The 12,067-nt window shown below is 52.1% G+C and overlaps 1 protein-coding gene across 1 annotated transcript in view; it reads right to left on the bottom strand.

Moving 5' to 3' along the window:
- Window positions 1–5,201: 5,201 nt before the first annotated feature.
- RPA1 (replication protein A1) overlaps window positions 5,202–12,067 on the bottom strand; it is a 33,570-nt gene continuing 26,704 nt past the window's right edge. The window contains exons 15-17 of the mRNA XM_083587678.1: window positions 9,800–9,907; window positions 6,915–7,001; window positions 5,202–6,162 (exon numbers count right to left, since the gene is read on the bottom strand). Coding sequence (XP_083443804.1) covers window positions 6,049–6,162; window positions 6,915–7,001; window positions 9,800–9,907 — 309 coding nt within the window. The 3' untranslated portion in view covers window positions 5,202–6,048. The remainder of the gene's footprint in view (window positions 6,163–6,914; window positions 7,002–9,799; window positions 9,908–12,067) is intronic.

Raw genomic sequence — 12,067 nt, forward strand, 5'->3', positions numbered from 1 at the left:
AGTTGCTGGATCAGGGCAATCAAGTCCAGCCTCCTGTCCTCACAAGTGGCCAACAAGATGCCCCAAGGCAAAGGCCCCAAGCAGGATCCACGCACGAGAGCCACACTCTCCCCTCCTATGGTTTCCAGCAACTGGGATTATAAATAATAATAATTTATTATTTAGACCCCGCCCATCTGACTGGGTTTCCCCAGCCACTCTGGGTGGCTTCCAACACAATATTAAAATACAGTAATGCATCAAACATTAAAAGCTTCCCTAAACAGAGCTGCCTTCAGATGTCTTCTAAAAGTCTGGTAGTTGTTTTTCTCTTTGTCATCTGGTGGGAGGGCGTTCCCCAGGGCGGGTGCCACCACCGAGAAGGCCCTCTGCCTGGTTCCCTGTAACTTGGCTTCTCGCAGTGAGGGAACTGCCAGAAGGCCCTCAGCGCTGGACCTCAGTGTCCGGGCAGAACGATGGGGGTGGAGACGCTCCTTCAGGTATACAGGACCGAGGCTGTTTATTCAGGATTCAGAAGCATTGCTGCCTCTGACTGTGGAGGCAGAGAAGAGTCATCAAGAGCCCTCTCTTCCATGAACTGGTCCAATCCTCAGTTTCTTCCACAGTTTAACTCTGTGCTGCGTGGACTTTATCTGCCCTGAATCTTCACTGTGCAGACTACGGAGGCTGGCACCCATGGGGCTGGGTGGCTGGCAGGCCAGACAGCAGCCGGATCCAGAATCAAAGACAGTAGGAAGAATTGATGATGATGGTGGTAATTTATATTCTACTAAGGAATTCTGCCTGAGTTCTATTAAGGCAAACTTGAGACTAAGGGAGGAAGGGGAAAGCAGCCAGCCCCACCCTGAGAGGAAGGCAGGCGGGTGGGGGGGGGCTGGCTGAGGTTGGTGGGGAAGAGAGCCATTTGCCCACATGGACCAGAGTCCACCTGTGCAATCCCACAACAGGCAGGTCTGCTCCTCGCCACCTTCATCCTCCGTACCTGAAGCAGAAGAGCACCTGGCTCCCCCCCACAGCTGCTCCAGGGCCCCACCACTGAATTGGGAAGGAAGTTCTCTGGGGACAAGGGAGGAATGTGATGCTTTCATTACGAAGTGGTGGGCAGGCAAGCTGGCAGCTGCCGTGAGAAGGATGGGCCATGGCAGAACCACAGCTCAGAGCGAGGGCTGAAGCCCAGGGAATTGCGGGCAGCAAAAAAAAAAAAAAAAAAAAAAAGGCACTTCTAACATGCCATTGAGTTACTTTGATGGAGGGAGAAGCCAGTGGGTAATAAGAAGAGAAGAAGAGTTTGGATTTAATATCCTGCTTTATCACTACCCGAAGGAGTCTCAAAGTGGCTAACATTCTCCTTTCCCTTCCTCCCCCACAACAAACACTCTGTGAGGTGAGTGGGGCTGAGAGACTTCAAAGACGTGTGACTAGCCCAAGGTCACCCAGCAGCTGCATGTGGAGGAGCGGGGAAACGAACCCGGTTCCCCAGATTACAGGTCCACTGCTCTTAACCACTACACCATAAGCAACACCTGGCCAATTCCTCCACTTGGGCAATTGGGACATGTCCTGGCACATCCATCATGGCTCAGCTCCTTGTCTGTGGGACTCATAGGGGAGGGTGGGGAGAAGGGAGATATTATCTTTAACCACTAGGGAACATAAGAGCCTGCTGGATCAAGCCAGTGGCCCACCTACTCCAGCATCCTGTTCTCACAACCAGATGCCCCAGTGGGAAACCAGAGAGCCCTCTCCCCTTCCCAGCAGCTCAGTGGGAGAGCATCTGTTTCGCATGTCCCAGACCCCAGGTTCAATCCCTACCACTCCAGGTTGGACAGGGAAACACCCATCGTTTTCTGAAAACCTGCTGAGCTGCTGCCAGTCAGTGTAGACAGCACCATGCTAGATAGACCAAATAGTCTGGCTCAGCATGAAACTCCCTGAGATTAAGACACCCGCCCAGCCAGTGTCCTAATCACCAATTGTTTCTGCTTAGCCAGCACGCAGCAGAGGGGTCGCTTGCTTCCTGATCCACTGACGAGGAAAGTGAGCGCTTTCCCCCTGGGACCAACACTGAGCAGGGGACATGGTGTGTGGACGCATCCCTTGGCCCCCAACAGGCACCTGAAGCAGCAGGCTGGGATCATTTTGAAAGTTTCCCTGGAATACAAGAGGCTTTTAAAAAAGGACACCCTTTATTGCTCCTACAGTAAGGTTACCAGACAGTCCCCGGATTTACAAATCAGCCCCCATACAAAATGAATTGAAGTTGAAAAGTGTCCCCGGATTCATTGAAAAAAAATCTGGTAACCTTATCCTACAGTGGTACATAATAAAAGGCTTTTCCTGCTATGGGCCAAACACCATTTGCAGTTGCTTTGCTTGCAGGATTCCAGGTTCAGGGCTGGGGAAACCGTGGAGAAGGGCAGCCAGGATTCGATTCTGGGTGAAGTGAGCCAGTGGCCTTCCTGGCTATAAAAGCAGCTTCCAGTGTTGGCCCTCTCTGTTGTCACAATGGGAAAACAAGCCAGCCAGCCTCAAAACCCAAAGGCCACATGGATTCCTGAAACTGCAGGCTCACTCTGGTGTGGAGTGGGGCATTTAACAGCTGGGCTAGGCAGCGGCACCAAACAGCCACCCTGCTATCTCTGAAGGTCATGTGGAAGATGGAGGAAGCTATCTGCTGCTACAGAGGATCCAAGCCAACGGATTCAATTGCTGAGAAATGAGATTCCGACTAAACAACAGGTAAAACTTCCTGATGGCAAGAGCCACTCAACAGTGGAGCAGACTCCCTTGGAAGGTGCTGGATTCTCTTCCATGGCCATCTGTCAGGGATGCTTTAGCTGAGATTCCTTTACTGCCAGAGCCTGGGCAATATGACCCTTGAGGGTCCCTTAAAGGTAAAGGGACCCCTGACCATTAGGTCCAGTCATGGCCGACTCTGGGGTTGCGGTGCTCACCTCGCTTTATTGGCCGAGGGAGCCAGCATACAGCTTCCGGGTCATGTGGCCAGCAGGACTAAGCCGCTTCTGGCGAACCAGAGCAGCGCACGGAAACACCGTTTACCTTCCCGCCGGAGAGGTACCTATTTATCTACTTGCACTTTGACGTGCTTTCGAACTGCTAGGTTGGCAGGAGCAGGGACCGAGCAACGGGAGCTCAGCCCGTCGCGGGGATTCGAACCGCTGACCTTCTGACCGGCAAGTCCTAGGCTCTGTGGTTTAACCCACAGCGCCACCCGTGTCCCCTTGAGGGTCCCTTACAACTCTACAATTCTATGAACAGGGTAGCGTAGGAAGCTCCCGTGAGGAGCAGATGGCACCACCTTTCTCTAGAAGAGCATCCCCCACCCCCGCCACCAGCTCAATGTGCTGCTAATGCACAGCAGCCGTATCAAGGGAGGCTGCGAATAACACAGCCATTAGCGCAAACTCACACGCCTGCGTTGCTGCGCTAAGAGATAGCATAACAGGTGAAAAAGCTAAATGCCTGGGAATTTTAGCACCCCCGCAGATAAATGGAAGCCTTTGAGCAGGTAAAAAGCAGTTCTCTTCCTCTCTTGTGTTTGGTGTGGGGGCCAGACTCGCCCCACAGAGGAGGGGAATCGGCTTCCCTTTCTATAAATAAGATGGCCAAGGCAGGCTCCCTGCCAGAGCAGCCCAGTCAATACGGCTTTCTCCGTCTGTGCTGCCAAACTTCACTTTAAGGGAGTGTATTAATTACGTAGTCGATATCTGTCTGTTTCATTAGTGTATTAAATACCCGGATCAATAATATTTATACTGTTCACAGAGACAGCCTTAAGTAGGGGGGCAGGGAAGGGGGGAGAGAGAAATGGGGGACGTTTTGGACCTGGAGGATTCGAAATGCCAGGGGAACCCACCAGGGACCAGCCGGGGCCTTTTAATGGAAAGCATAAAGCACTGGAAAGAGACAGGAGCCAGATTATCACTATCTGTTTTTCAGTCCCTTGAACAACGAGGCACGGGGGAATTCAAGGAACATTTAAGAACTGGAAGTGAAATGATTCGGTTCACTTCTCCCTCCCTCCCTCCCACGGAGAGAAGGGGGAGAGAAGGAACGCGATTCTCCACCCACCACTCCCAAAGAGTTAAGTGAAAAAGTGGCTCGATTGCAGAGCGCCACCACTGGCCTTTTATTACAGCCTTTACGAGGAAGCTAATGACTCCGTGCTTGAACCTAATTAGGACATATGGCTGCATAGAAGACTTTGGTCACAGCACTCCCACTATGGTTGTCTGCAAACAAACTTATTGGTGTTTTCTTTGCGGGGGAGGCTGCTTCTCTCCCCTCACCCCACATTCAACCGTCAGGCCAGAGAGCCATCTGCACACACTGAAAACTCCACCATTTCAGCCCGTGTCCCCTTCTCCTTCCTGAATTCGGGGGTGGGTGGGTGTGGTAGTGAATGGAAGCCAGGAAGGAATAGAGACTGGTTAGCAGAGCAGAAAGAAAGACGATCACACCAAACCTGCAATTTGTCAATCGCGAAGCGGGTGGAAGACCATAATTTCCAGCCAACGTTTCATAAGCAAGGTCAGAAGGAAGAAGTGCCGAGGCCCCAGAGCTCGCTTGGGAGAGCCAGAGAAGGATGCTCTGCTCCACGGAGAGAGCGAGGAGGGCCAAGAGGTCAGGGGTCGAGGGAAGCCCTATTTTCATGCTCATCGCTAGAGAGGACATGCGCTAAACAAGGGCGACCTGTGTGGGCAAAAGCATCGTTGGCTCCAGAGCCGCCTTCCAATTCACACCCCGCGGGGAAGCTGCAACGCTGCCCGGCCATGCAGCCAACGCTTTGCTGCAGCTGGCAAATGCATAATTCATGCAACCAGAGGCAGGCGCAGCTCTCTGGCTCTGCTAACTAGAAAGCCCAGCAGCAGCACCTCTGTTCCCGGGACCAGTTCACGCAGAGCACGTGTATGTAAAGCCTGGTTAGTTCTTAGACTGCTAGGTAAACATTAATAAAAAAATAATAATCCAAAATGCCAGAGAGGCCACCTTCACCAGCCAAAACAAGATCACATTATCGGCTCTCGTTGACACAAGGCTGAGAAAAATCGCCACTCTTCCATCTCGCCAACTTCAGCCCCAGCGTCTTTCCCCCAAGTGAAAGCGTATTATGAAAACTAATTAATTGCTTTCCAGTAATGAGAATCCGCTGGCGTTTGCAGAAAGCAGAGACCACAATATAGAACTAAATGCTGTTTATAGAAAGAGACAGGAGGAAGAAGGGGCACAGGCGCACCCTCCGTTGGAGGCTTCTATGTCCTCAGTGATACAGAGAAGGCATTTCGTTCACACACAAAAACTATGGACAGGTAGCAAAGCCACCGCAGTCGGCAGCCCCAAAAATGCAGTATTAATTGAAGTGCAAAACTAAAGCACTGCTTTGTAGTTGCCTAGATTTCCCAGGGGGATGAAGAGTCAACGCTTATCAGCCTCTCTCAGAAGAGACAATTTTGATTAATATCGGGCCCATCTGACTCAGTCTATTAAACCCTGAAGGAAGGATATTCTTCAGATATAAGAGATACGTCTTTGATTAATAATTCTGCCATATTGCCATTCCAAGCATTAACAGTCGCCTGGCACCTGTGGAAGGAACGAAGCCTTTGAACATTAGGGGGGGAGGGGAGCCTCTGTTGAGCTAAGGGACCCCTTCCACACAACACCACCCCCCTCACAGAAGTCCTGGCCCCTCCCACCCAGGTCTTTGAGCATTTCCCAAGTTTGTGGGGGGTAAGGGGGTCTATCGCAGCCTGGAGTCTCCCCTTCCCAGCTCAGCCTGCAGGTATTCCCTTTGTGCCGGCAGGTCTTCTCCACCCCCCACCCCAGTCAACGATGGCACTCAGCCAAGGCACAGGAACACAGAATCAACGGAGGCAAAGAAGGGGATGCAATGCATTCTGGAACTTGGGTCTGTGCAAGAGTGTGGAGAAACCAATTCAAACATTTGTCTCTAGTTATTCTACAGAGAGGACCCCGGCTCTGCCAAGGGGCAGGGGGGCACCAGTGCCAGGCTGCTCATCGCCCTCTTCAGCATCCCAGCTGGGCAGCATTCTTCCTGATGGTCCCGATCAGCCTCCTGCTGTACTCCTGGTAGTTGACAGGCTTGACATCCAATGCTGTCGCCTTCAGGCGCGATTCGTCCTTGGGAAAGAGAAAAGGCTTCAGGTGAGGACACCGTACCGTCTCCAGGCTCAGCTGCGCTGCTAGCAAACCAAACCACCTGGCGCGGCTGCACAGTTCCCGGCATTGCAAGCAAACCCCGGAATTGATTGGGAGAGGCCCAATTCTCAAAGGCTAATTCTCTGGCAAAGGCAGAATCCTACACAGTGTGCGGATTGAGGGAGCAGTGTAGTGGTTAACAGCCTGCCTTTTGAGCTGGCTCAAGTTCACAAAGTGGCCACAGGCAAAAGCCTCTCAGGCCCCCGCAGGAGCCTCCAGCAAAGGAACATCTCTACTTAAAGGGAAAGAGGGAGAAGGGGGAAAGTGCCTTTATATATATAAAACACACAGAGAGAGATTCTTTTGGAAGAGCCACAGAGGTGGGACCTGTTTCAAACCCATCTCAGTTTCTAGTGCAGACACTCCCCTCAATCCCAAGCAAAAAACACCTGCATGGAATTCCCTCAGATATAGTTTTGACTCCTTGCAGCTACTGATCATCACGCAGCATTTCCTGCTGCTGGTTTTCAAACCCTCTTTAATTTTGTCTAAGCTCTGTGTGTGACGTTCCACTGGACAGCCTCCAGTTTTATTCTGGCAGGGCCCCCTCTCTCCTACTTTTTCATTATAATGCTCATTCTTCCACCTCTGCCAAAGAAGAGCCCAAATTGCTTAACAAACAAACAAACACCCCAACCCCACAAGATACAGATCTGCTTGTGTGTCCATCTTACGTTGAAAGTCTCTTGCTTGACTCTGACCCGGAATACATGGGTGGTGAAACTGGCTTTCTGGAGCACCTCATCAAACGCGCTTTCATTCTGTGGAAGAACAGCAGAACAGAGGCGTTGAGGCCAACCCTGAGCTGGAAGGGAGCATGGGGAGCCCAGCAGAAGAGGCACTGTGGCACCTTCAGCTCCAGTCCTAAGCCAGCTCAGAAGTTCCTTCCCAAGCCAGACAGACGCGCAGGTTCACCAGGAGACGCTATCGGCAGAAGGTGTGGGAGGCTTCTCCGCTGCGATTAAAGGCGGGTGCTTAAAACACAAGCGTGGATGGCCCTTTCCTTGTTGCCAGGAGCCTTATCAGAGGCAGTCAGCTGTCCCTGCTTATCTTGCAAGCCACATCCCGAAGCTGCAGTTGTTCCAGCTGGGGGGTAGGGGATGGGCAGGTGCTGAATGCTCTCTGGTCATCCATAGCACCAGCGCTATAGAGCCACTGGCTTCAGCGCATAGGAGAGAAAAGCAATGGACTAGCAGCTCGGATGCCAAGCACTTGTGCCCAGGACACACCTCACGGGAGCTGCTTCCCTTCATTCCACCCCAAACCAGCCAAACTCTCCGGCTCCGAAAGAGCTCTCCATTAGCCGGCCACTGCATGACCCTTTGCCTTCCCTCCATCTGCATCTTCCCTCTCTCCACAGCCTTTTAAGGTGTGCTCCTCATCTGTGCCGATCTAAGCAAGGCTAGCCCAACCCTCAGAGCTTTAGATTAATGATCAGGCACTGGCTGCCCAGGAAAGGGGCCTGCAGAGAAACAAGGAAATGCTATTATCTTGTTGTGCTAAACGCACAGCTTGCGTCCTCCTTGGCAAAATGGCTGCTTTGAAAGCAGCGAGGCAAGACGCCTTGCTAGAGAGCACCGCTGCCCATCTACCCCTACAGAGCACGGCTCTTTTGCCAGCCACAACATCTCTGTTCCCCAAAAATTAAGACACAGCAAAGCCTTTCGTTCTTGCCGGAGTCTACCCGACGAGAGGGCAGATCGCGTCGCAGAAGCGAAACCGCATGCCAGGAACTTTAACTGTGTCAGTTGGAAGCCCTTTTTCTAGTTCAGGAAAGCAGGTGAGCTGCTAACGCAAAGGCAGACTCTGCGCCACAGGAAGGAAATGGATGGGGGGGGAAAGGGTTGTCACATTAAACGAACACAGGTTCTTCAGGGCACGAAGGACTCGCTCTTCCAAAAGCACAGCATTTCGGCTGCAATCTGGAAAGATTTAGTAAGAAAAGCTGCAGCCAGATCAGGCTGGGGCTCATCTAGGCCAGCATCCTGTTCTCACAGTGGCCAAGCAGTTGTCCCAATGGGAAGAAGCCTGCAAGCAGCGCATGAGAGCGCCTGGTAATGACAGGCGCAGGGCCTCTGGCCGTGGAGGAAGCACAGAGCCAGCACAACTCCTGGCCAGCCCTTTCTGGAAAGGGCAGCAACAGAGATGTGCCCCCAACCAACTCTGGTTTCTCATAAAACATCCAGCTACTCCTACATATATGAAAAGCAATTTAAGGAACAACCCTATAGGACAGTGGTTTTCAAAGGACATGGCAAGAGAGGATGGAAAGGGTGGCAGGAAGATGCAAGGACAATCCAGGAAACATTAAAAAAATTTCAGTGTAGTACAGTATAGTATCAAAATAATTTATTTATTTGCAGAATATGGATAGGTATCTTTTCAAAGCGAGCAAGAGCATCCTTCCATGTGACAACAAGGGGTTAGAGGAATTCACAGGAGGTTATCCCTGGCGAGGCAACACCAGGCAAGGGCAGAGACCAATGAGGCCATACGCCCCGAATGTCAGCTGCTGAGAAAGAGTGCGCCAGGTGATCTGGGACAGCACAACAGCAGGAAAGCACATGGGCCTCTGCCAAGAGACCACAGGCCACTGGGAGGTTCTGCTCAGCCCCACCACCTCCCAGAAAGAGCATCACTATGAGGGAAAGACAAGCCTGGGTCCATTTATGGGCTGGAGAAAGCTGCTCTCCCTGCAAAAGAGAACGCTCAGACTGCAGAGCAGAAGGGAAGAGACTTCAGGGAAATTCATCTGCTGTGGGTCCACTGGTGTGTGTGTGTGTGTGTGTGTGTGTGTGTGTGTGTGTGTTGTTTTGTGTCCATTGTTACAATCTGTTATTATTATCTTAAACCGTCACTATAGGTGTAACTGTTTTTAAATGTTTGTATTTACATTATTTCTTAAAGCCTGTATTGTTCTCTTATACAGAACTGAAGTGGAACTGATTTTCATTCTCGTTGTAACTGCTTCATTTGTTTCATAAGAATGTCTTTTGCGTATGCTGCCCAGGGACCTTGCGATGAAAAGCGCATTAAGAAATCAAGCACAATAAACAAATAAACGAAGTATTCTGATTGAGAGGCAGGGCACAAGCCTCCCAAAGTAAATGGATCCCAGGGAAGGCAGTGCACAGCACTTGCTAAGGACTCCTCACGCCCCCCCCCGGCCGGAAACACAAAAAGCCAAACAGTCCAGGCTGCCCTGCGCAGCTACTCAGGATTTCAGGTATTTTCTCACCGGGGTGGGGGTGTCCTCAAGAGAGAAGCAGGACTGTGCCCTGAGTGCCTCCCATTTTCAGACAAAATTGTTACACACTGCCTTGCCTGCAGTCCTCCCGCCACTGGCTGCCAAGCAGCCTTCAGACACAGCCCCCCCCAAAAAAAACACTGCCAGCAGTAGGCAGACCCCTCAGGGCAAGCCCCCCAGACTCCCCTCCCCAGAGAGCTCATCGTTGTCAAGGAGCCGGAGAGGCCTCTGCAGACCCAGTAATGATTGTTAAAGCATCCAGGTGAGGAAGGGAAGAGAAGCCCCCAAGGCAAGCGACACAAGTGGCCTGACCTTTTCCTTCAGTTCTCCCAGGAAGGCTGTATTCTGCCCAAGGATGGTCTCTGCCGACTCCTGGAAACAAGTCAACCACAAATTGTCCTGGAAATCAGCAATGTTGACCTGGGGGGCGGGGGAGAGATAAGAAGACCAATGATAAAGCAGCACAGCCTCAGCCCACCACCAAGGGCAGCCTGGAGCCCCCAGCTCAGCCCCTCCAACACGCCCCCCCCCCGAGCCTTGACCCCTCCTGTTCCCACTGCCTGCAGGCAGCCACCACAAGTGGAGGCACACATGCCAGGGGGCAGCGGCCACCCCCCAAAGAAAACGACATGTCAGGGAGGTGTCAGTGGAAAGGAGCTCCTCTCGCACAACCAGGCAGCACAGAGCAGCCACAAGTCAGGGCAGATCACAGGGCTCCTCTGCACAGCCCTTCCCAAAACCTCTGTCTTTCAAAGTCCTTCCATTTTATCCCCATCAGTGCCCACATCCATTATTCAAAGCAGTGTTTCTGTGCTGTGAAAGCAGCTCAGGGGTTCTTGGGCAAGTTTGTTTTGTTTTTAAAAACCGAGAGAGAGAGAGATGAGGAAGGGATGGGGAGTAGGAGCCTGGCCAAGAGGCTTCACTTCAACCGGCCACATCCTGCTGGGACCATGTGGGACAATCAGGGCTGTAGATAGGGGGGGTGAGGTGGGCCCCCGCCAGGGGCACAGGTAATGGGCCCCCCCCCCGCAAAAAATTGTCCATAAGTATAAATATCAATTATTGCCTCATAAGAAATCATTTTAAATAGAGGGTGAATTGAATGGGTGGAAGGTGGGGGGTTGGAGGAGAGGCAGAAAGAAGAGCTAATTTGTCCGTGGCTAGGGGGCGCAACCTGGACAGTTCTGTGGCCATCCCCAGCCGTGGAGAAGAAGCAAGGGATGCCTCCTTAGTGGTGGGGCCAATAACGAGGAGGGAGGAGGCGGGACAGGCGAGTCAGAAGAGCCTGGTCAAGGGCAAGCCTGGCTCTCAATTATGACCTGAAAGACAAAGAGGCTAGGCTCTGGGGCTTTGATTCTGGCAGGAACTGGCGCCCACCATGGTGGAGGAAGGAACCAGGGCAGCCAGAGAAAGCAGGTTGATAATGCCTGATGGGCATTTAGATGCCTTCTGAAAAAGCCAAGACACTTTAGTGTATTTCCAGGGGCCAGAACCAACTTCAGAGCAAGGAAAGGGTTTATAGTCCAGGGCAGCCTTCCCTTCATCCCACTTTCTGACTTGCAAATTGACCCTCTTCTGGACGGACAGGGCAGAGCCTTCCACTCTTTGGGGATTTGAGACAGCTCCCAATTCACTCAACAGTGTCACTCAAACACAGACACACTTTCAACAGGAACTGGGCGTGCAAGACCTCTGGAGAAGCCGCCCAAACACATCCCTAGGAGTGCACAGTGCCCGCCTCTTCTGCTCTGTAGCTCCTTCCTGGGACCACCAGCATCTCTCTCTATTTCTGGCCCAGCCACCCGCTGCCTGCTTGGGCCTCACAGCCAAACACACTCCCTCAGAAGGTGTGGGGCTCTCCTTCCTTGGAGGTTTAGAAGCAGAGGTTGGCTGGTCACCTGTCACGGACACTTTAGCCGAGATTCCTGCATTATATAATAATTTAATAATAATAATTTATTATTTATACCCCGCCCATCTGGCTGAGTTTCCCCAGCCACTCTGGGCGGCTTCCAATCAAGTGTTAAAAACTATACAGCATTAAATTTTAAAAACTTCCCTAAACAGGGCTGCCTTCAGGTGTCTTTTAAAAAGAAGATAGCTGCTTATTTCCTTCACATCTGAAGGGAGGGCATTCCACAGGGCGGGCGCCACCACCGAGAAGGCCCTCTGTCTGGTTCCCCGTAACCTCACTTCTCGCAGTGAGGGAACCGCCAGAAGGCCCTTGGCGCTGGATCTCAGTGTCCGGGCTGAACGATGGGGGTGGAGACGCTCCTTCAGGTATACTGGACCGAGGCCGTTTAGGGCTTTAAAGGTCAGCACCAACACTTTGAATTGTGCTTGGAAACGTACTGGGAGCCAAAGCATTGCAGGGAGTTTCACTAGATGACCCTCGGGGTCCTTTCCCATTCTGCAACTACATTCCCCCCTCTTTCTCTCCCCCTCCTCACGCTCGCTATCTTCACCATTTGGGGCGCGGGGGCAGGCAGAGAAGGGATTTCAAAAGGAGCTCCTGTCAAACACCAGGCAAAATCTCTTGCTCACCGCAGAGCCTAGCAGAACAAATGCGGAAGGAGAACT

Source organism: Podarcis filfolensis (assembly GCF_964270895.1).
Source record: "Podarcis filfolensis genome assembly, chromosome: 15".
NCBI lineage: Eukaryota > Metazoa > Chordata > Lepidosauria > Squamata > Lacertidae > Podarcis > Podarcis filfolensis.